Genomic DNA, 21,799 nt, shown 5'->3' on the forward strand with positions numbered 1-21,799 from the left:
TTATTCAGTGATGACACTTAATAAAATATTGGCTCCTTGCATGGATTGGTAGTCACTCGATGCCAGGGTGACGGGATCATCTGAAGACACAGAGAAAGCCAGCACATAAAAGCAAGCCATCTGGCTAGTGTTGATTTGTAGCACACCACACGCCGTACACTGTGCCATCACTACAGGAAAGCAAAACAGAACTCAAGAATGAGTGCCACGACCCACCAGAAGGTTCGCAGATGACCCAAAGCAGCCCGCAAAACAATAGCACCACAGCTGCAGCTTTCCAACTTCATCGGTGTCTTGTGGTACCTGCGAGCAAAGAAAAAATTCAGGGGGGCACTTTGTTGACCTAAAGTGCGGTGAGGCGAAAGCCTTAAGCGCAGTGTTGCTGCTTGTGTCACTGATGTGCGGTTAAGATGTTAAGCTTTGCCTGGAAGAGTGGAACCCGACAGCGTCTAGCAACACTGCCAGGGAGTCCACAGAACGTCATCACTCATTTGGCTCTACACCTTGCTCACAGATAAATTGGTTTTTGGGGAAAGGAAATGTATATCTCCCCAGACAGTGGACACCTGAACCTCCCTGTAAGGGAAGGGAGGAAGATGGGAGTGAACAAAGACCCCATATTAGCTAGGCTATTAGCTAGATGCGCCTTTGTTCATTCCAAAGCATTCAGTTGGCATGGTGGAGTGGTTAGCGTGCTCGTCTCGCACTCCGGAGACCCTTGTTCGCTTCCCCAACTCGACCAATTTCCTACTCGGTTTTATTTATTTATGTGGTCTGACTAGAAAGGTTAATTAGGCTGATTGATCTTTACCATTGTTCTAATGCCATCCATCATGTCCTGTCACTGACCTGTCATGTGATGGAACTCTCTAGAATGTTCGACACAATGTCTACGAAATGTCTAGAAACGTCGAACTATTAATGATGGTTAATGATAGTTAAGCATGACTTGCACATTTCGTGATACTAGTTAATGTATGGTTAGTGATAGTTAACGTGATCTTAACTAGTACACTGTTTAATTAGTGTTAGTTAAGGTACAGGCACAGTCCCACATGCCACTTCTTAACTACTACAAATTGCCAATTAGACATTTAGTCATTAAGTACAATGACATAATCATGAAATCCCCTTATATCATGTTTTGATGCCTTGCACCTGATTAAGTATCGATTGGCTATTGATTGGCATATGCCCATATAAGGCATGCATCTGAAACGCGAACACCGTGCATTCATTTCACAGTAGTACAGTCTACACTAGTACAGTGCCACTAGTTCACTAGCACAATGCCACGTAATAGCTGCACAGGGGAGCTCAGTGAAACATCACAAACCTCCACTACTTTGGCCCAGTCCTTAGAGTTCATGGCACTGAACACTATTTCGCTCGACCATGGCACGGCATTGGCTCTCGCTTGGCCGCCTGACGCAGACGCCTGCCTTCTCAGTGAAAATGAGTGTAGCCTGTGAGGGTTGATGATGAGGCTTCGGCAGGCCTTATCGCCGAGGTCGACCATCAGGGTCCGGGTCTTTGGCGATGGCGACTTGCTGTGGTCCTTGCTGCTGTCGACCAGCAGCCTCAGCTGGACCTGCAGGTCTGTCACCAGGTGACTCCGAAGCGTCACCTGGCCAGAGATGATCACCTGCAACGGATTTCGGCACTGTGATCCACATGGCCGACATTCTTTTTGGGGGCAGGCAAACCGGAAAAAAATGGGAAAACAAATAATAGATATTGTGCAGCCCATCACGCACCTAGCAGTAATGCCTAAATGTCTAGTTCATAATCAAGCAATTGTCAGTAATGCACGTTAAAGAACCCCGGGTGGTAGAAATCAACCCGTCATTTACCACATGATCCTCCTTAGTCTATTGGCAACATTGGTACACTATACCCTACATTATACCCTACATACCACAACCACCTCACCGTAAGTGCAGCAATTTGAATTCTTGAAAAAAAAAAGGATTTGGTTGACGCAAACATTATGTTGGCATCCATCGAAGAGAGGTTATTCTGAAGGACTTCACATCAAATTTGAGCTGCAATAAATGCTGTATTATTAACTGGGCACCCCCTCTAAGTGCAAACAGTGCTGTGCTTCAATAAACCCGCTAATTCAGAAATTTCTATGAAAATTAGCTGGATATTTACAAGGTCAATTTTCTTCTCTTGGCTTTTGAAGTCCTAGTTCTCGTCACCCACTTAGTGCTCTGTTGCATAAAGATTGAGTAAGTATCCTATGTTTGGTGCATGGGATCTACGTAACAACCGTAAAACCAGCTGGTTCTGACTAAAATAAATGTTAGTCCTCACGACACAAGATGTATTCTTTCAGCAGTTCATAGCAGTACATGCATTGGACCTCTGCAAGAGCTCTCATCATCACTGCTTTCCTTGCCATAAAGGATGGTATAAAACGAACTTTGTTACTGTTTAACTTAGTTTAGAACAATGTTTTGCTTAGTTTAACTAGTATTAATACTACTAATCATTTGTAAGATTACAGTGGCACTCTAGCTCTGATAGGCGCAATAATAGGGTGACGCATCAGCTATAAGTACTACCATCAGAATCAAATGAAATACAAACAAGACCTCTGAAACAAGAACAGCAAAACAGAGGATTTTAGCTGAGGGTGACTGAACATCAGTGCACTTTTCTTTCACCTAGATGATGCAAGGATGGCTGCTTGGAAGTGCTAATGAACCCCGTCTGTAATTCCTACACAACAGCTAAAACTTGAGTTTTCTTGATTTCGCACAGCAGTTATCTCGTTCATGTTTCATTTGACGTAGTATATATATTCTGCTGCTGTAGCTTGCTTGCCTGCATTTCAACCCCGTGGCCTTCCTGCATTCTGACCAGGACAGTGGATAGGGCTGACGAACCAACGGGAACTTCAACTGAAATTTCCTTGTCACAAATCAGCGCGAAAGGACTGCTCCACTTCCATTGCTGACTTTCAATTCCAATGTGCAGCATCTGAAACAGGGAGGTAAGATTCAGCTCACAATGCACGCCACAACACTGTACATTCTGATTATAGCTTATGCAACAGATATATATATATATATATATATACTATAAATGTCCCAAGTTTGAATAAGCATCATATGATTCTTTCAGACCCTAACATTGACAAATAAAATGACTCACAGGATAAAAATAAATTTACTTTTCAGAACTTTGAGTAGATGTTAACGCGGGCACTAAAGGCTACTAGAGTGCTATTTCACACAACAGGGCTGTGTCAGTTCACTGAAAGCGTTAAGTGCCCAGAAATAACTGCTTCATGGAAACACTTCTTAGTCTGTGCATCAAACTAGTGGAGAAAACATTTGAAAATTATTCTGCAGAGCTGCCTTACTGGAATGAAATTAACAAAACTTAGGGTCGCCTTAACCACATTCTTAAAGCAGAAAATGCAACAGCGTTTAGCAGTTGGCTCACCCCAGAAAATGGATTATGGTGGATTAGTCGGTGATTGAATTCCTGGAGATTCGTGCATGGATCAAGCTTGATTAGTAAGATTAGTTTGCTGATTAATGTGTATTAGTAGGCAGTTAAGGTGGAAGAGGGGGTCTGGTTAGTATAATCCCATATTATAATCCAATGAAAGATAATGAACATTCTAGTGCTCAGATTCTCAAATTTGGCTAGGCTAATGACATAGCGACCCTCTCGACCAATTGGGGAATTTTGTTTGGGAAAAAACGGTTGTTTTTTGCATGACGACAACTAAAAAGCAATCGCATTAAAAGATGGCATAAGGGTAGGCAAGACACAGACCACAGAACATGCAAGAGAACGGAGAACTTCCACGCAAGAATGCATGAGAGGCTCACCAGTGGCGCTCGGGTGCTCTTCCACGTGTAGGCGTGCGTGTGGCCTGGCTGGAGCGATATCTTCTCCACGGTTCCAGCCTAGGGTGGTGGTCAAAAAACGAAGAGAATCAACAGTTGTAGCATGTACTGCATTACACCTCTTTTTCAACAGTGGCATATCCGGTGTTTGCAATAAACTGCAAGCCAAATTTTGAACTTTTGAGCACAACCACTGCTCATGCCTGACATTCATGCCTGACATTAACCATTGAGATCACAAAATCCGGAAAAGGAAATCCAGGCATTCATAAAAGGTGCTAAAAACCAAAATGATAATAATAATAATAAAAGAAAACCGGAATCACTTTTAAAGTGTTCTGGCTGGAAGTTTGGAGTGCATAGGGCTAAAAGCCACAAGCATGCCATTTCAATAAACTGGATCTCATCTCATTCAAAACACAAGGAGAACTGACATTTGCAAATTATTCAGAAGGCAGTGACGTAATTTTAGGGCCACAGATGATGGAAAATGTGGCTACTACAAGAAATACAAGGGGACTGCATACCTGACCAAAGCAGATCGTGTCCGTTGTGTTGTTGCACACTGCTACGTAACTTGGAAGAACACCAGTGTGTGGATCCTGTTTCAAAAAAAGAAAGTGACCATGACAGCACTATGCTAAACAAGCACTTGAGTGTTACTAAGTTACAAAATATACTTCATCACCCTGGATGGTTGTAGTTTCTAGTAAACTTATCTCCAGAGAGTAACTCACATTGCACATATTTCATAATGCAGCATGTAACTGCACGATAAGATTTCTGCTTCTTGTTAAAAAAGAAATTAATTTGCTCTTTAAATCACCTCAACAATTGAAGAAAGTAAATTTTGCTGCGTATCACACAAATATTTATCTTCTCCAAGAATTTCTGTGCTTTGCTACAAAAGAGGTGAACTAATCTTACACCACTGTGAGATATGAAAGACTAACCGCTACTACAGTTCACACAAATATCCACCTTTCCTGTTATCCTAAATCCGTATTAGCCTTGGTGCAGAAAATATGTAAATAGCAAACATGTTATGTGTCAGGTTCAAGCACGCATAATGGACGGTCAATGAAAAAATGAGGAAAACAGAAAAAAAAAGTTTTTTTTCTCAGAAGCTACTGTTTCGTGGGAACCCAGCACACAAAAATAAAAGCAAGAAATCAAAATATCACATGCCCTCTGACTTTTCTGTTCGATGATAAAACGATTCGAATGCCAAAATGCAAGCAGCATCTTACCTGACTCCATAAAGCAGCTGCCGTAGACAATGTGTGGACCACCGGCTGACATATCCGGATAAAGCAGGGGTCCAAGGATGCCTCAACTTCGATGCCAGGATCCTGCAATAATAACAACGACATGTAAATAGTAAATCAAAATCAGGACAAGAGCACACAGCCCTCCCAAAAATCTCAACAACGCTGCGCTTGACAGGAAAACCGCAGACTCACCCTGTTGGCTGGCTGGCAAATGATGGCCGAGGCCTTAACGCCCACGGAGTCGAGGACACCGAGACGAGTAAGGTGGAGCAGTTCCGTGACATCGCAAGAAACGTAGCCATTTACCTAGTGGAAGAAATATAGCATGTCTCCTTTACAGTGCAGCACCAGATCAAAAAATGTGGCTCTTGCACACTGCCTGCTAGGGACCAAATACACTGCTCAATTCACAGCGCATCATGAACTATTAGTAAGACAATGAGATCTAACAGAATATGCCTGGGTCCTTTATATACGAAAAGGTGTTTTACCATTCAGCCTTGGGCTGAAGAGTAGGAATAGTAAAAATGGTTAACAATGTGACAGGCTGAAATGATCGGCATGTGCAAACAAAAATCAAGTGATTTGTTTTTGACTAAACAAAACTGCGTGAGGAGTAAATATAACAGGAATGCCAACAGTCAATCCTGTTTGAGTAAGTTTTTTTAATTCAACAAACAAGTTGCTATTCTCCCACACGTCGCCACAGATCCGAAATACTTTCTGAGTTTGGCAAAAGCCTCAGCGTGACACGACAACTTGTGGTTCCCTTGCAGTTAGCTAAATTGAGCTCAAACTGAGCACACTAAGAATGCAGCACTCAAAGATTAGAGGAAAGACGCAAAAAAGGGAATTCTCAAGAACGGTCCACGTAGCAAAATGAGAAACTGTTCACAAGTACAGCACAGTGAAAGAAAGTTCTGCATACCCCAAGGTTAGTTCGATGCTCCCAGCCAGTGTACGAAAGGCACAGATGGTCAACGGACACCACAGCAAAATCAAAGTTGGCAGGGCTTGTAGCCGAATTGTCTAACTTGAATGGCCAAAGTGCCGCTGATGGAACTGGGAGAAAAAAAGAGCAAATGTGTGAACAGATGACGAGAAAAAAGTTAACAGAAGCGTTGGCAACAAAGGTGACAAAAGTCAAAAGGTTAACTATATGCTTAATATTAACTCAATGTGTTAACTGCAGTGCCAACATACACAAACAATAATCCTGCAAACTGTTCAAAGTGCGAACGAAAAGCTGTGAGATAGTAAAATGCACCAGCTCTTACACAGAAAGCAACAAAAGATTTAGCTACAGCTTACTCAGGCTGTACACTCAAAAAAGAAAGAGCGAATCTAACACACTGAAGAACTTGCAGACAGAGAAAGACTCATAGATGAAGACACAGGACTGAGTTCATGGCAAGGATTGACCTGATATTACAGCAAACACTTAGCACCACAATGTTTTCACACAAATGGCAGGTTAATTTGCTCCCACTGATTTGTTCTTCAACCTAAATCTGCATTTCTACTTTGCATCCAGTCCCTGCACAAAAACAGCACTTTACCTGCCAAGGCAACACAAGATTGTTAAACTGAGAGGTACCACAGTGAAGCCCATTCCAGGTCAACAGTGATTTCAAAGGGGGCTACAGAGAGGCCTAATATGTGCAAAGAGGTCTTACGCAGTAGGTGGCTGGGTAAGGTGGCTGGGATAGGGTAAGATGCAAAGAATGTGTTGGCGAGCGGCTGGCACATCTGTTTCATTCATGTACCGTATTTTCCGGTGTATCAAGACGCACCCTTGTATAAGACGCACCCTCCATATATGCAGGCTGTCATTGAAAAAGTTGGTATATAAGACACACCCCAACTTACCGAGATAGGCTAGTGAGGCTTAATTAAACACGCTTGCATGACCATCGCGAAATTCACCGTCCCTGTGAGAAATTCCTAAGAAACGCTAAGTGATCAAAAAGGCAACACTCACGCCATACCCGCCCACGTTTTAGAAAAAAGAAAGAAAAAACGAAACTCTCCCATATGTCCATAACAAGAATTTTTCTACTTAAAACCTTGGAAGTCTTCATCTTCGGATGTGCTATCAAAAAGTTCGCCCATTTCTGAGGCAACGCAGCTGAAACATTCTCTTCGCATATGTACATGGAGCAAACAAAGTTGCAAAGTGTGGCTAAAAAAGAACGCCGGCTTGTGTTGGCTTGAAAATGGCGAGAAGCGAGATTGTCGCCATCTTTTGGCATTTCACATTACTTTTGCTTGCGACCTCCGAAACGGTCATGTGTTTGTGATCCAGGAAGTCATCATCCACGCCATTTCATGATTAAGTTCACCTGAACAAAGTTGCGCACAGCGGTCCCCGTACTGAAGTGTTAACCGTGTTACAACCACGTCATTGGTAGTAATATTTTTTGGGTGAAAAAAGCTTGAACATGAACCTGAATAATTTCTGAACTCGCAAAAAAAAAAAAAAAATGTGTATAAGACGCACCCTTGTATAGGACACACCAGCAAGATTTAAAAAAAAAAAGCCACGTCTTATAGACCGGAAAATACGGTAATGTTCAAGACATAGCCTCTAGCCCAGAGTGCACCGTTGTAATCTAAGTTGTGACCTTTGACCCGGAAGGGACTCGCTCACCTTTCTGGTCAGCGGGGACATTCAGCGTCACAACACAGGCATCGACGGCCACGCTGGCTCTCAGGCGAGGCACCAAGGCCGGATCAAAGTGGGAGTCCACGCGCATGCATGCGGCCAGTGCCAGGGGCGACATGGCCGTGCCCGATGTTGACTCTTCGGAGCCCCTGCCAGTGCACCAAACAAAAAAAAGTAATAAATTAAAGAAAAAGAAAAAGCCTGCTAGCTGTGCAGTATCTTGTCAGCTGGAAAAGCTCCTCGTCACATAAAAACTGAGTTGCATAATGGAATACCAGTAGCAAGGCACGCAACATTACATGAAACGTCTCAGTCATCACGCTCGGCACCAGTCCCCTGCAGCATTCTGTCACAAAGAGCTCAAAACAGGAGTCCTCATACTGGATTCTGGGGAAGCCCCTGGGGTCCTTGGAGTGGTTTGGTTGGTTTATGGGGTTTAACGTCCCAAAGCGACTAAGACTATGAGAGACGCTGTAGTGAAGGGCTCCGGAAATTTCGACCACCTGGGGCTCTTTAACGTGCACTGACATCGCACAGTACACGGGCCTCTAGAATTTCTCCACGCCGTAGTGGAGGGCTCCGGAAATTTCGACCACCTGGGGCTCTTTAACGTGCACTGACATCGCACAGTACACGGGCCTCTAGACAAAGAAATTCAACCGCGCGGCCGGGATCGAACCCGCGTCTTTCGGGTCAGCAGCCGAGCACCATAACCACTGAGCCACCGTGGCCAATCCTTGGAGTGGTTTTTGATATCCGCAACCTATAATATCCATGCATGCCTTGTCTGCAAACTTTACTTTAACCCATTCTATTTTGGGGCTGATAATACTGTAATTACTCACAGTGGGTTGTTTCAAGTCATTATTCATTGAATCGGGGCATTTTTTGAGAGGCCACGCATTTGCATGCTCTATTTTGCACACATGTGACGTGACGCAGCCAAGACAAAACGTGTTTCTGCAGTGTCTTCTGAATGCCAATGGGGTTCCTCGAGGCTAAGAAGACTAAAGACATCTGGCTATAAAGAAAGCATGCCTAACACTACTTGAAGACACGTGATTTTCAACCAGACCTTGCAGGTGTCTGCCCGGGTGGAAGGATGATGACCCTCCAAGTGTCCGCAACCGCCACGGGTGGCGGCTGGTCACCAAAAAATGCCAATGCAGGAAGCTCCAGGAAGCAAGGCTCGCTCTCCGACAGCTCAAACTGCTGGCACGTCACAAAGACCTCCTGACAGGGGTCCCAGTACTGAAGGTTGCATCGCAACGCCTGTCGCACACATAAAGCTCAGAGTCAGAACAAAGACTCAAAACAAAGACTCAAAACAAAGACTCAAAACAAAGACTGCCACAAACTGCTGCAACAAAAAGCTTGCACATCTGAGGAGTCAAAATGCTGATAGAATTTGTTTCCTGCCCTATCCATCTTACCCCAGTATCTAAACCACTAGTTGAGAATCATGCCATAAGCTGAAACAAGATGACCAAACAATCATCATCATCATCATCATCATCAGCCTGACTACACCCACTGCAGGGCAAAGGCCTCTCCCATGTCTCTCCAATTAACCCTGTCCTTTGCTAGTTGCCGCCACTGTATCCCCGCAAACTTCTTAATCTTATCCGCCCACCTAACTTTCTGCCGTCCCCTGCTGCGTTTGCTTTCTCTTGGAATCCACTCCGTTACCCTTAAGGACCAGCTATTATCTTGCCTTCGCATTACATGCCCTGCCCAAGCCCACTTCTTCCTCTTGATTTCAACTAGGATGTCATTAACCCGCGTTTGTTCCCTCACCCACTCCGCCCTCTTCCGATCTCTTAACATTACACCTATCATTTTCCTTTCCATAGCTCGCTGCGTTGTTCTTAACTTAAGCTGAACCCTCTTTGTTAGCCTCCACGTTTCTGCCCCATAGGTGAGTACCGGTAGGATGCAGCTGTTATATACTTTTCTACCAAACAATATACCAAACAATGGCTGTCCTTTAAGAGTTCTATGTACAGTACGGTCCATTGTTAAAGGGAACATGCGATCGCGTGGCCTCCGCGCTTCACGAAGCCCTGCTGCCTAGATGCAGCGAGAATAGGCGGCACGAGGCGCATGTGCGGAAAGACCAGCCGCTATGCTTACTGCGCATGCGTCTTGTGCTGAAAATTCCCACAAATTCTCGGCGGCAGCGCTCTGCGAAGCATGGAGGCTACACGATCGCATGTTCCCTTTAGCAGTAGACTGTACTGTACACTCTTTTCACAGCAAAATGTGTCACACAAAAAAGAATGTGCCACTCCCTTTTTAAAGGGTAATATGTATGCTTAACAGAATGTGCTATATACATAGACGCACAAGGAGTGCATGCACCAAAACTAAAGTCCTACAAGGACTATATATGTACTATAGTTATGGTGTATGCCTTGAAATTTCTACTGTACTTACAGGTGTAGCAGAGGCAGTTGCAGTGCCTGTCGATGAGAAGGGAACTGGATAGACATCGACTCGAGTCAAGACTCGTGGCTCAGGGTAACGCCATGTCATCACACCAGCATCTCCATTCTTGAGTGGACGTCGAAAGACTATCTCGTTCGGATTGGGAGTGCCTGAAGAGTAAGGGCCCAGTAAGAAACCGGAGCGCAGAGAGGTGCTGAAAACAAGACTTGCCATCGTCTTGGATGTACTGGAAGCTGCCATTGCGGAGGTCGTCACACCACGACTTTCCTTGGGGGGCTTTTGCAGTGCCACCGGCTACTTTCGGCGTTTCCAAGACTTCGGTGCGAGGAGCTATTTTCTCGAGCCGTTCTGCAACAGACTGAGAGGAAAAGAGGCACCGATGTTGACGGCCATGCCGGTGTTATGGCTAATCCTTGTACAACTCATAATTCACAGACCATTGTGCAGACCTGACATCGAATTCAGTACGGTGCAAGTAAGTAGAAGCTCCATCTATCTATGCAAACTATTGCACTACACTGTGAAGGCAAGCATCGGTCAGGGTATGCTCAGATACGACAAGCTGTAACAAAATGTCAAAACAGTGAAATGCAACCCAAGGGCATTAAAAAAAATTTTTTCACAACTGGAACAAAATGCTGAAAGTTTGGGATTTTGTTTAATGCATGGTTTTGAAAAGAGATGCAAGAAGAATTAATACATGAAGAATTAATACATTAATACATTATGCCATCGCATAAGTATCGTATAGGAAATGGTAGGACATCTGCATCTGTGCCATCATACCAGTCAAGTGACATAATGAATAAAAATTTCTTGTCAAAAGATTCATTTTAATTTGAGAATTTGGCATTCAGGAACTTTGCAAAATGTCTCATGACCAAATATTGTTTGATAATACACAATACTGTTTGATAACTTGGGCCAGTGGGCCAGTAGGTATGGATTCACCAGAAAAGAAACCAGCACACACGGACAAGAGCACTGGTTCCGATGTCAGTAATTTGACAAATACATCCAGAGCTCCCTTCCTCTCTATGCAGAAAGCACATGTTCCCATCTATATCATGACAAGTGGCACTGTAGATATATGTACCTATACCCCACTCTAAGCGCTATTATGTTCCTACATAATCAACCAACTTTTTTGCGCCTCGACTTGTGTGTAAGTTAACACTACTGTTGCCGTCAAGACTACAAAATTTCAGTGACTTTTCACTTTTTTATTGATATCTAAATCAGACCAATTTAAACCTGCAACCTCTTAATCACTCTGAAATTATCAAAGACAGGAGATACTTAGCAATGAAACTGATTGAGTTTTGCACTTCACTCTTCTACTTTTACACATACTGTACAAACTGGCACAAAATGCCATTTTCACCTCTGGAGAAAGCTTCAAATATTTTTAAAAGGCAAAGTTTGGCACTGATGAGGGATGTCGAAATCTACATAAGTATCTTTTTCCACCAGTCCTAATGTGATCAATCAATGGGACCGGAACCACCTTATTGGGAAACACCTTATTCGTTCATCTCCGACTTGATGAGAGACTCACGCTTCACTTTGTAAAGATGCGTCATTCTGATCAGGTGATATTTCATCGATGCTGAACCCTTAAACGGTAATATCAGGCTTATTCATCCACAGAATGTACCAAGAAAAGTTTACAGCTAAACTTCGGAACTGACCATTGGCCACATATGACTGAGGCGTTCCCTTTTACGTTAGACGCGAATGTATGCGTGTTAGTGAGCAAACATCGACGAGGAGACAAAAAAGTAATTTCGAGCTCACAGCCACAAGCTGCACGGTGTGATGAGCTGCCGACGAGCAGAACTGCAACTGCGTGGGTCCGAAATGAAGTGGAAGCACGTCACAGTGAACCCTCAGCACACTGTGAGCAGTGGGGAGGCCAGAGAGCTGCTCCCAGAAGCTGTCCGTCCACACCACGAAGGTGGACGGCCCCACCAGTGCCACACACTGCTGACCAGCCAGAGCATAAAGCTGAAGTGATGACAGCGTACTCTTGCTCTCGATGCTCGATGGGACACCTGCGTGCGGACAGCAACAGTTAACACGAGGACCAAGTTGTTAACATTGTAACTTTTCCATCGCCCAGCAAAGCTTACAAGCAGCATTGTAAAGCACTTTCCTAGATACGCTTTGTCTTATAATGTGAAGCCTTTTGCTCACTCACTGAATTTAAGCTGTCCACGAAAGAATCTTATGCATAACTGAATTGAAAGAAATGCTAAGCTGCCCACTCTAGTTCTTTGGCATAAAATTTCAAGAATTCGTCTTTTCCATAAATTTTATCACCCACAGCTATCCAGCTCCTTCATCCTTTCCTCCCACTGCACTTCGCAACGTGTCAGCCACAAAAAAAGTGTTCACACTGCTGCACATCTATTCTCATTCTTGGTCCAATGTTTTAGGGGAATCCATCGGGGTGGTGAAGATTTCTAATAAGGGAGTAACTACTTCCTTAGTCATAACCTCTAATAACAGCGTATAAATGGTTTTTGCCTGCTCAGCCATCACATTCTGGGACTCGCAACTCTAGCACTAACCCATCACGATGTTTTTGGCGAGGTCAAAGATAACACAGGCAGAACTTGCTAAAACTGCACAAACAGCAGGTGTAATGAATTAGTGTACTGCTCATTAAGTTGCACTGTTGGTTGAAATAGGTATAACCAGTATATTTTATCTTTATTTCCCACCTTGTGAAGCAGCAGGCTGTAGGCAGAAGCTACTTAAACAGGCAGGATATGACACGAGTACACAGGACTATTGCATTTCGTTTTCAACTACCTGGTCAAGCACATCACAAAAAAGCCCGAAAGAGGAAAACACACACCCCCCCCCCCCCCCCCCCCCCAAACAAAAGAATGCCTCTCCACTTTACAGGTAGTTGCACTAAAACATGACAATAAAGAAAGTGGTACTTGGTATCCCAAGTGGATTTTGACAATTTCCACATTTGGTCTCTATAATGGCCCGATTCACTCAACAATTGTTTCCTGCGAGCACACATCCCCCAGAGTTTTGTCCACGACTGTAACAGGGTGTTTGGTTTGCGGGGGTTTTATGTCCTGAAGTGATTCAGACTATGAGGGACGCCATAGTGAAGGGCTCTGGAAATTTCGACCACCTGGGGTTCTTTAACGTGCACTGACATCGCACAGTACACGGGCCTCTAGAATTCAGCCTGCATCGAAATTCGCCCACCGCGGCCGGGATCGAACCCGCATCTTTCGAGTCAGAAGCCGAGCGCCATAACCACCTAACCGCCGCGGCGGCCACTGTACAGGGTGTGTGTGCCTTGTTATATATTTCCCTCACTACTAGCGCTGATCACAGAGCTTCAAATTTTGAATGCCGTGAGACGGAAGAAATATTTTCAACAGACCTTGAGAGGAGCAGAGAAGCTCCAAGTCGGAGGCATGGCTCTCCAAGGCAAGCACCATCTTGAAGCTGTGGTGGTGGTGGTGCTGCGCAGGGAAGTCGAGGGACAGGACGACCTGATCCATCTCCAGCTTAGTTGACAGCCTGCAGAATACATTTTCACGCACACAAAAAAAAAAAAAAAATGTCTGAAGATTTCCTGTATGTCGCAGTAGGCAGAGAAAAGTTTTAATTCAGGCAGCTCTTCATCAAAATCACAAAGACAAAATGGGTTAAAAAGTAATCTTCGATAAGTGGGAGCATTTTGTTGCTTAGCAGTTTTGAAACTAATCAATTAACATTAACACTAACATACAAAAACCCTACAGATTTATAGAAGCTGCTGCCTTACGCATGGTTATTATCACGCTTCGTTTAAAAGTGCTCAGAACACAGGATGGCAACAAGACTGCAGCCACATAACTATGCTGCTTGCAAGAAGTGCGGATATGAATGTGCTTAATTTTGTGCCTTGCACTGTCTGAGTACAGTGCATTCGACAAAACAAGACATAAAGTTAAGCACACTCACATCCGCACGTCTTCAAATTTGTGGGGTTTTGTACGTTAACGCTAATTGATTAGTTTCATAACTGCAAACCAACCAAATGCTCCAACTTGTCCAAGATTACTTTTTAACACATTATTTTTATGTGGTGAACATGTCTTAAAAACTGGTTTTTGAGGAAAGGAAATGGCGCAGTAACTGTCACACATCTCAAAGGAGATGTGAGAGAGTTTTTTATGAGAAGGAGAAGTGAGACAGTTTTTTACGAGATGTAGCTTGCTTAGCATTCACCTACTGGTTTCGCCACGCTGCAAGCCACACAATGGGTCCAATAGCACTTCTTCAAACCAGAAGCCCAAAAACGAAACTACGCCGCGAGAGATAGAAGACAGACCACGATGTGCCAGAGCAGTTGTACAAATGGAATTGTAATTGCTATTCACAAACTATTAAAAATTTCGAATATTCGCACACTCCTAGACTAAACCGAGAAAGTAAACCGGAGAGTACCATCAACACCACTGACCTCCATTCACTGGAAGATGCAGCATTAGCATCTGCGGCCTCCTCCCGTGGACCTTGCACCTCGGATGTTTTCGGAGGCTCGAGATGCAGTGGGGAAGCAGAGCCCTGAATCTGTGACCACTGGTTTGAAGCAGTCTCTGCAAACTGGAGGGCTTGGTCCACTTTGGACGCACTCAGGTTCACTCGCAGAGGACGGCCAATCTTCACGCACAGAGTCACTGGGGTAAACACGACAACCCAACATCAGGAAAACACCACGAAAAAGTGTGCTGATGATACCTGCCCTCAAAGCCAAACTGAGATAATTATAATTAGTCTTTAAGAACGCAGCTACCTCTAATAAAAGAAGATAATTAACAAGCCTGTAGCCATGCTAACAGAAGGAGAATGAGCAATACACTGCGAACTAAAGGCTAGCATCTCCTGGAGAGTATACGGCCCCTTGGAAATAAATTGCAGCACAGCAGTTGCTCGGCCAGCCTTGTATGCTCCTTGAGCAAGTTGCAGCTAGAGATTTATTCTCCCTACACTTGTACTACTAAATATTACCAATGGCTCCCCAAGGTGCCGACAAACAATTAGCACAATAGTGGTTTAGGCCGACTGAAAACAGGGAATAAAATCAAGTGAAAGATGAGGGAAACCATGAGCAGCGAAACAACCACAGTTGTCATATTGCAAATGTAGCTTATGGCAGCGATCCAAACTCAACCATCTATTTCTTTTCTACTTTACAGTACTATGTGCCATTTTGGGCCCAAGCAGGAGAGGAACACAACATATAAAAGGGTACACTACAAATAGGTTACAAGCACTATGACTGCCAACAACCACCTGAATTGCAAAAATAAAAGAAAATAAAAAACTAAGTTTCAGGAACAGGTACGCCCGAAGGGTACCATCAAAGTTCAAACCATTTAACCACTAACAAAACCCCCCCTCCCCTTTTTCTTTTTTGAAAATGGTCATTTAGTACCTATGCTGCCACCTGTTGGGAAACCAAAACAAAGGCTTTGGATGAGCCCTACTTGCCTTAAACCAGAAACGAAGTGCCAGTAAACACACGACAAGCTGAACTTGTCATAAGTAAGAAATGACAGTCAACTTATGGTCAGCCTGGCTTGTCCATGTCTGCTAGGGGTTTGAATACAGGTTTAGGGAAAAAAATTCCCAACACATATAGTGCACAGGGAAAAAGTATTCCCAAGTGCTTGAAGTCAAGGGTCTGACAGAATCCTGTCTGGTTGGAAAGAAGCATGACGAAAGTGGAAGACAGTGGGGACGGTGCATGGAAGAAAGTGGAAGGTGGATGTGAACACGGCTCCCATGTGAAACAAAACAGCTTTCCGTCTCCTTTCTTTTGGTCGGTGTCTTCCACTTTCATCATATTCCTAAGTGCATTAGGTATTTTGAAGACTGGCTGCAGCAAGCATTGGTGAGCATAGTGAATGTTTAGTGTTCTCAAAGGTTTTTAGTTGTCATAGCTTTAAACAACCCAAGTGTGACCAGCTTTCATTTGAAGACAGCCAACAAATTAACGAAATGAGAAGTAAAAAATTAGCATTCATCATCTGAGAAGGCTGTGGCGTGGCAAACCGTACCCTGGGGCATGAGGAAGCCATGAAGAGAGAGGGTGAACAGGGATGGTGGAATGCCAGTCTTGGGATGCGGCTCTCCAGGTCTAGTCTCCAGCCAGGGCTCCATGAAGGTACCGGGGCTTGAAAGCTCCGACAGGCATCGACCTGCAGAGACAGTTCACAGTGCATCGTCCTTAGCCAGCAACAAGGCTGAGGGCAGTACTGAGGCTGTCCCTGCTACTTGCAACAGCCTGCATCCATGGCCCTTTATCACAAGGGCAAAAGAGAGTCTCTTTCATAAAAGAACAGCAGGCTGAATACATTATGCATCCGAATAAAGGTTAAAATTTGAAAAGGGTTCAGTGGAAAGAAATGTGTGAAACAGGCTGACGCTATTAGGCTCATCTACTTTAAGCCCAGAGTAGAGCACTGATACAGGCGTTTCTCAAGCGCCCCTTCTGGTAGTGGTTTATTTCAGACTCCATTTAGCCCTGCTGCTTTTGCTCACGACAGTTACACAACCAATTTGGGGGGAGAACCCTGTAACCTCCAATGAAATATCCCCTGAGCTTAAACAATGACAGCGAATGTCAGCTATCAATGACCTACAAACACAAAGTGCGCTTCTCAAGCATCTCTTCTGGCAGTGGCTTATTTCAGTCTCCATTTAGCACTGCTGCCTTGGCTCATGACAGTTACACAACCAATTTGGGGGGAGAACCCTGTAACCTCCAATGAAATATCCCGAGCTTAAACAATGACAGAGTATGTCAGCTATCAATGACCTACAATGCAAAGTAAACTAACAAAATAAAAGCAACATGGTGGGTACAGTGACTGTACGTGAACGAGAACAGTAAAACGAGAAAGAAATAAAGAATTTAACCGCAATGCAAGTGAATGGCCTATCTAATTCACAAGACAGGCAAATAAAGACCAATCATGCAAACAAGGTTGATGCAGCAAGAAAAGAAGCTGAAAACTAGAAATCAAGAACAAACTTGTGAAAAAGGATATGAAGCAGGGTGCTCAAGAAAGAAAACACAAGAGCAATAAAGCAAGGCAAATTTAATAATAAGCTTAACAAAAAGAAAGACAGAATAAAGCTCACCTGCTGCTCGGAACCCTGTGGGCACACCGCCGACCTGAATGTCGAAGCAGGACATTTCAGCCCGCTGCTCCGTGGAAGAGCAGGAGAGGAATGCGTGAGGCTGCAGCACAACCAGGCGAGCCAGCGGCACCACCTTGCCACTGCCCCGTGCAGCCTGTTGGGAACTGGTGCCAAGATCGTCACCGGTTCGACTGTCCGAGTCTTCGGAGGCATCGTACCTGCCACAAGCACAGGAAACAGCGAGTGTTTTGGTGACTGAGGGCCGAAAATCGGGCGGAGGTAAAAAGGGAGCGCACCAAGAGAATGTACCAGGACAGCTCTAGGACAACACTACCATTACTTCCAGTGGGCGAGAACCAAAAGGAACCTAACGTCTAATTGCCAAAGTTTCATGAGCTTGTTGTCACCGTATTCCTGCGATCCATCTTTCTTGTGAGCATAAAAGTAGACAGAGGTTGTCAATGCTCTCTTTTCACCACCAAGTGGCCTTCCTATCTACAAATCTAAGCCCTGTGGGACATCTAAGTAGGTGTTATCGCCACAGCTTCTAATGGATTTTAATGGAGACGCTTGCGCATACTATCAGTAATATTATGACCATTCCCACAAAGTTTCAGTGTTATATCTGAAGAACATTTTTTTCTGCAATTTACTTTTAGCATGAACCATGAGGGAAGCCCTCAGACTTAACAAAAAGTGGCGGAATATTGGTTCAATGCTCATTGCAATTCTAAAGGCATGCTGCAGAGTGGCATGCTTTGATTTTTTTTTTAATTTTTGTATTGCAGTTGCATACACATGTCTAGACGGAGAAAAAACCTTCATACAAGGAATTTAATTCATAAAAAAAAATTGGGGGGACACTTAAGCTCTGCCTTTAAGGGTATGATGTGACCGCGGTTCCTTTTGCCCACGCAGACACGGACACCGTTTCCTCTTTCGCAATCAAAATATTATGTGAAAGACCACATGACACATATAAAGCCCTGCTTTAACCATGCCGCATATGGTTACTAGCAATACAGCGATGAGTCTGCTGCGTAGCAGCTTGAGGGGTGACGCCTGTAATAAGAGTCTTTGTTTGGTTTATGGGGGTTTAATGTCCCAAAGCAACTCAGGCTATGAGGGACGCTGTAGTGAAGGGCTCCGGAAATTTCGACCACCTGGGGTTCTTTAACACGCACTGACATCACACATTACATGGGCCTCTAGAATTTCGCCTTCATCAAAATTCGACCGCCGCAGCGGGGATCGAACCAGTGTTTTTTTCGGATCAGCAGCCGAGAGCCACAACCACTGAGCCACAGCGGCAGGTTCATAAAAGTAATCTGCTCCATGTTTATATAAGGGCGAGGACGAAGATGGTGACTGAAGACCCGTGCACTTGGTGCGTTGCTCGTGGTTGTTCTGATCGCTGAAGGCCTGATGCATCGCTGGTGTGGCTGGCGCCATCTATGAGAGCCACCTTTTTGACCAATCCAGATTTTCTGTCACAACCAGCACGCCAATGCCAACAGCAATGCCGACACTGGCTTTTCTGCGACACGGAGGCCCTTAACGCTGCTGCATTAAGAGTATTTCAAGTCGACCAACCCATTTAATATTCTAGAATGCACCAGGGTTGTGATCCATTGCGTCCTTTTGAATGCAATATTTCTAGGTTGGCTCTTTCTATGCACAGTGCCCTTTTCAGCTGGTTGTAATCAGCTGTTATGAGCCAGCAACGGCTAGCAACAAAACAATCACATTTTCTACCTACCATAGTGCTTGAACTATGCAGTTAAAGGTGAAGTTAACCTGCACACAGTCCTTCTAGAAACTTAAGCAGGAGTGAATAATCAAGGAAATTAAAACCTCAAAAAAGAAAAGGAAGTAAATAAACAAACAAATAAACATATTTGCAAAACACAGCTGTACAATCTGATCAGTACGTGCCCAAAAATGAGGCTCACCCAATGTCTTCATCATCACTGCAACTCGGTGGTGAATGCGACTGCTTCCTCTTGTCCGCTTCCACCTGTCCAAGTGTCAGTGAGATTGTCGATGCAGTCAGCAGGAGGTCAAAGGGCACAAAGCCAAGTCCCGTGCTCGAAGAACCCGCTGCTTGCACAGACTCCACGGCCTCGGAGAGTTCGCTCCCCAGACCACTGTCCCGACACTCAGGTGCATGGCGCAGTGCGGGAAAGATGTGCTTCCCCGTGGGCGTGGTGGCCGCGGCCAGCTTGCCAACGATGCCCAGGTACTGGGAGAAGATCCGGTGCACGAGCGCCACCTGGTCCAGGCTCAGGTGGCAGTGCAGATCTCGCGGTATGCTGGCTTCTACCGAGTGGCCACAGACAAGGACCTCCTGTATGGTGTACAGTTTGCATGAGGTATGCCATATGTATGTGGTACAGGGCATGTAATGTGAAGGCAAGATAACCGCTGGTCCTTAAGGGTAACGGAGTGGATTCCAAGAGAAGGCAAACGTAGCAGGGGCGGCAGAAAATTAGGTGGGCGGATGAGATTAAGAAATTTGCAGGAATATGGTGGCCGTGACTGGCAAAGGACAGGGTTAATTGGAGAGACATGGGAGAGGCCTTTGCCCTGCAGTGGGCGTAGTCAGGCTGATGATGATGATGATAATGACAGCAGACTCCGACGAGCACAAAGGGACTATGCAAATTTGTTTGTTCTATCAGAAGTTCATCTTAGCAGGTGTGGCTCCAAAAAAAGATAAGTGAGTATGCTAGGTGTGTCCATATACAGTCGAACCCGGATATATCGAATTCGAAGGGGATCGGAAAATAGTTCGATATAGCGAAAATTCGATATACAGATATAGGCTAAAACTGCACTCCCGATCATAACAAATTGTGGCTTACCGTTTGGAACAGCCGCGAATAACATAGTATGGGCGCGCAATGTGAAAGCGCTTTATTTCGCGGAAAAAAAAATCACTAATTTTGGGCTGCTTTTTCCCCTGGGAAACGATCAAAACACTGGCCTCGATCTTCTCGAGACTGTCCAGGTGCGAGAGCACAGTGCCTTCCATTTCGCCGCAACAGCGCCGAATCAGGCTAACACTGACGCCAGTTCAGTGGCTGCGCACGGACGCGTTTCTTCGACAACACAGTTGCCCTCGTCGTCGCTGGAGTCGGCGTCTTGAACTTCGCTGTCAGCGTTAAAGTCCTCAACAGTCGCTTCGGACGGAACGGCGCCGAGAAAATTGGACAAGTCGCGAAACGCGTCGTCCAAGCACTCATCGTCATCTAAATCTTCCGGACATTCATCTCCGGCCACTTCAAGGCCTGCCTTGCCAAAACAGTTGGCTACTGGGGCCTGCTTCACATCGCGCGTTGAAACACAGGCACACACAAAAAAAACACGCGAGGCGCAGATGGAGCGATAAGAGCGAAGCCTATGCGAGCGGCAGTCAACCCGGCTGCGAAGGAACGACAGAGGGAAAAGAAAGAGCAGGGAGAAAGATCGGCGCTCTAAGCTTCGTTTTTTTTTTTTTCTGAGCTCTCTCTTTTCCCCAGACCCACGATGTGCCCACGAGCGACCGTTTTCTCTCTCTCTCTTTCCCCAAGAAGCGTGGTCGCCGCGCGTCTCCATGCGGCGCTCTCTCTTCGCTGATCTCCAATGACCTTGACGGAGCACACGCCGGCGGTACAGGAGGAGAGGAGGAGCGGGAAAGCTCGCGCCGGTGGGGCGCAAAAATGGGGAACAAAAAAAAAAAAAGGGCCCTGCGCCTGCTGACTGCGGAAATGTTCTCCGCTGAGGCGGCTGAGGACCGGACAGGACTGTCTTTGAGGAAAGCGCACCTTCCAGGGGCGCGGCGCGGCGCGGCGTTCGATATATCCAATGTCCGGCGAAAATGGAATTCGATATACAACGCAACTGTCCTATACTTTTACATAGTATTTTCAAGGGGGTAATCTGTGTGTTCGATATAGCCAATAATTCGAAATATGCGGGTTCGATATATCCGGGTTCGACTGTATATGCTACATGAAAGCAATGGCTGAAATGGTCTTGCAGTGAGAGGATATTTGGAAGTAGAGCATTACTGCACTACGCAAGAAGTGAGCAGTACATTGAGGGCATCAAACAAGCTTACCCTATCCTGCTTTAGAGGCATTGGTCTAGTTGTTTTTTTTTCACCATCTCATTTTCTTCTCTTCAACACTGACCGATCTCTGTTGTTTTTTTCTTACGATTTTTCCTTTCCCTCTGGCATCGAGTGCTCCCCAGACACCCAACTGGGTAGCTGTGCTCCTCTCTCTTAACTTGACTCCTTCCAGCAAAGTGTTACCAGCTCTATGCGCAAGTGCCCTACACGTCTTTCCATTTGCCACAGGCAATGCGCACACAATGCCCAATTCTCTATATAT

General features: G+C 45.1%; 1 protein-coding gene across 2 annotated transcripts in view; it reads right to left on the minus strand.

Annotated features, from left to right (window-relative positions):
- Nucleotides 1-21,799, minus strand: part of Vps13B (vacuolar protein sorting 13B) — an 83,908-nt gene that overhangs the window by 29,051 nt on the left and 33,058 nt on the right. For both annotated transcript variants that reach the window (XM_089557953.1, XM_089557952.1), the window contains exons 25-42: nucleotides 19,376-19,770; nucleotides 17,424-17,641; nucleotides 16,337-16,477; nucleotides 14,737-14,953; nucleotides 13,669-13,808; nucleotides 12,051-12,307; nucleotides 10,464-10,611; nucleotides 10,242-10,402; nucleotides 8,881-9,077; nucleotides 7,791-7,954; nucleotides 6,069-6,202; nucleotides 5,333-5,446; nucleotides 5,120-5,221; nucleotides 4,397-4,471; nucleotides 3,852-3,929; nucleotides 2,833-2,988; nucleotides 1,337-1,645; nucleotides 217-303 (exon numbers count right to left, since the gene is read on the minus strand). In XM_089557953.1, coding sequence (XP_089414079.1) covers nucleotides 217-303; nucleotides 1,337-1,645; nucleotides 2,833-2,988; nucleotides 3,852-3,929; nucleotides 4,397-4,471; nucleotides 5,120-5,221; nucleotides 5,333-5,446; nucleotides 6,069-6,202; nucleotides 7,791-7,954; nucleotides 8,881-9,077; nucleotides 10,242-10,402; nucleotides 10,464-10,611; nucleotides 12,051-12,307; nucleotides 13,669-13,808; nucleotides 14,737-14,953; nucleotides 16,337-16,477; nucleotides 17,424-17,641; nucleotides 19,376-19,770 — 3,093 coding nt within the window. The remainder of the gene's footprint in view (nucleotides 1-216; nucleotides 304-1,336; nucleotides 1,646-2,832; nucleotides 2,989-3,851; nucleotides 3,930-4,396; nucleotides 4,472-5,119; nucleotides 5,222-5,332; nucleotides 5,447-6,068; nucleotides 6,203-7,790; nucleotides 7,955-8,880; nucleotides 9,078-10,241; nucleotides 10,403-10,463; nucleotides 10,612-12,050; nucleotides 12,308-13,668; nucleotides 13,809-14,736; nucleotides 14,954-16,336; nucleotides 16,478-17,423; nucleotides 17,642-19,375; nucleotides 19,771-21,799) is intronic.

The sequence above is a fragment of the Amblyomma mixtum genome, chromosome 8 (genome assembly GCF_055824585.1).
Source record: "Amblyomma mixtum isolate Tamu chromosome 8, ASM5582458v1, whole genome shotgun sequence".
NCBI lineage: Eukaryota > Metazoa > Arthropoda > Arachnida > Ixodida > Ixodidae > Amblyomma > Amblyomma mixtum.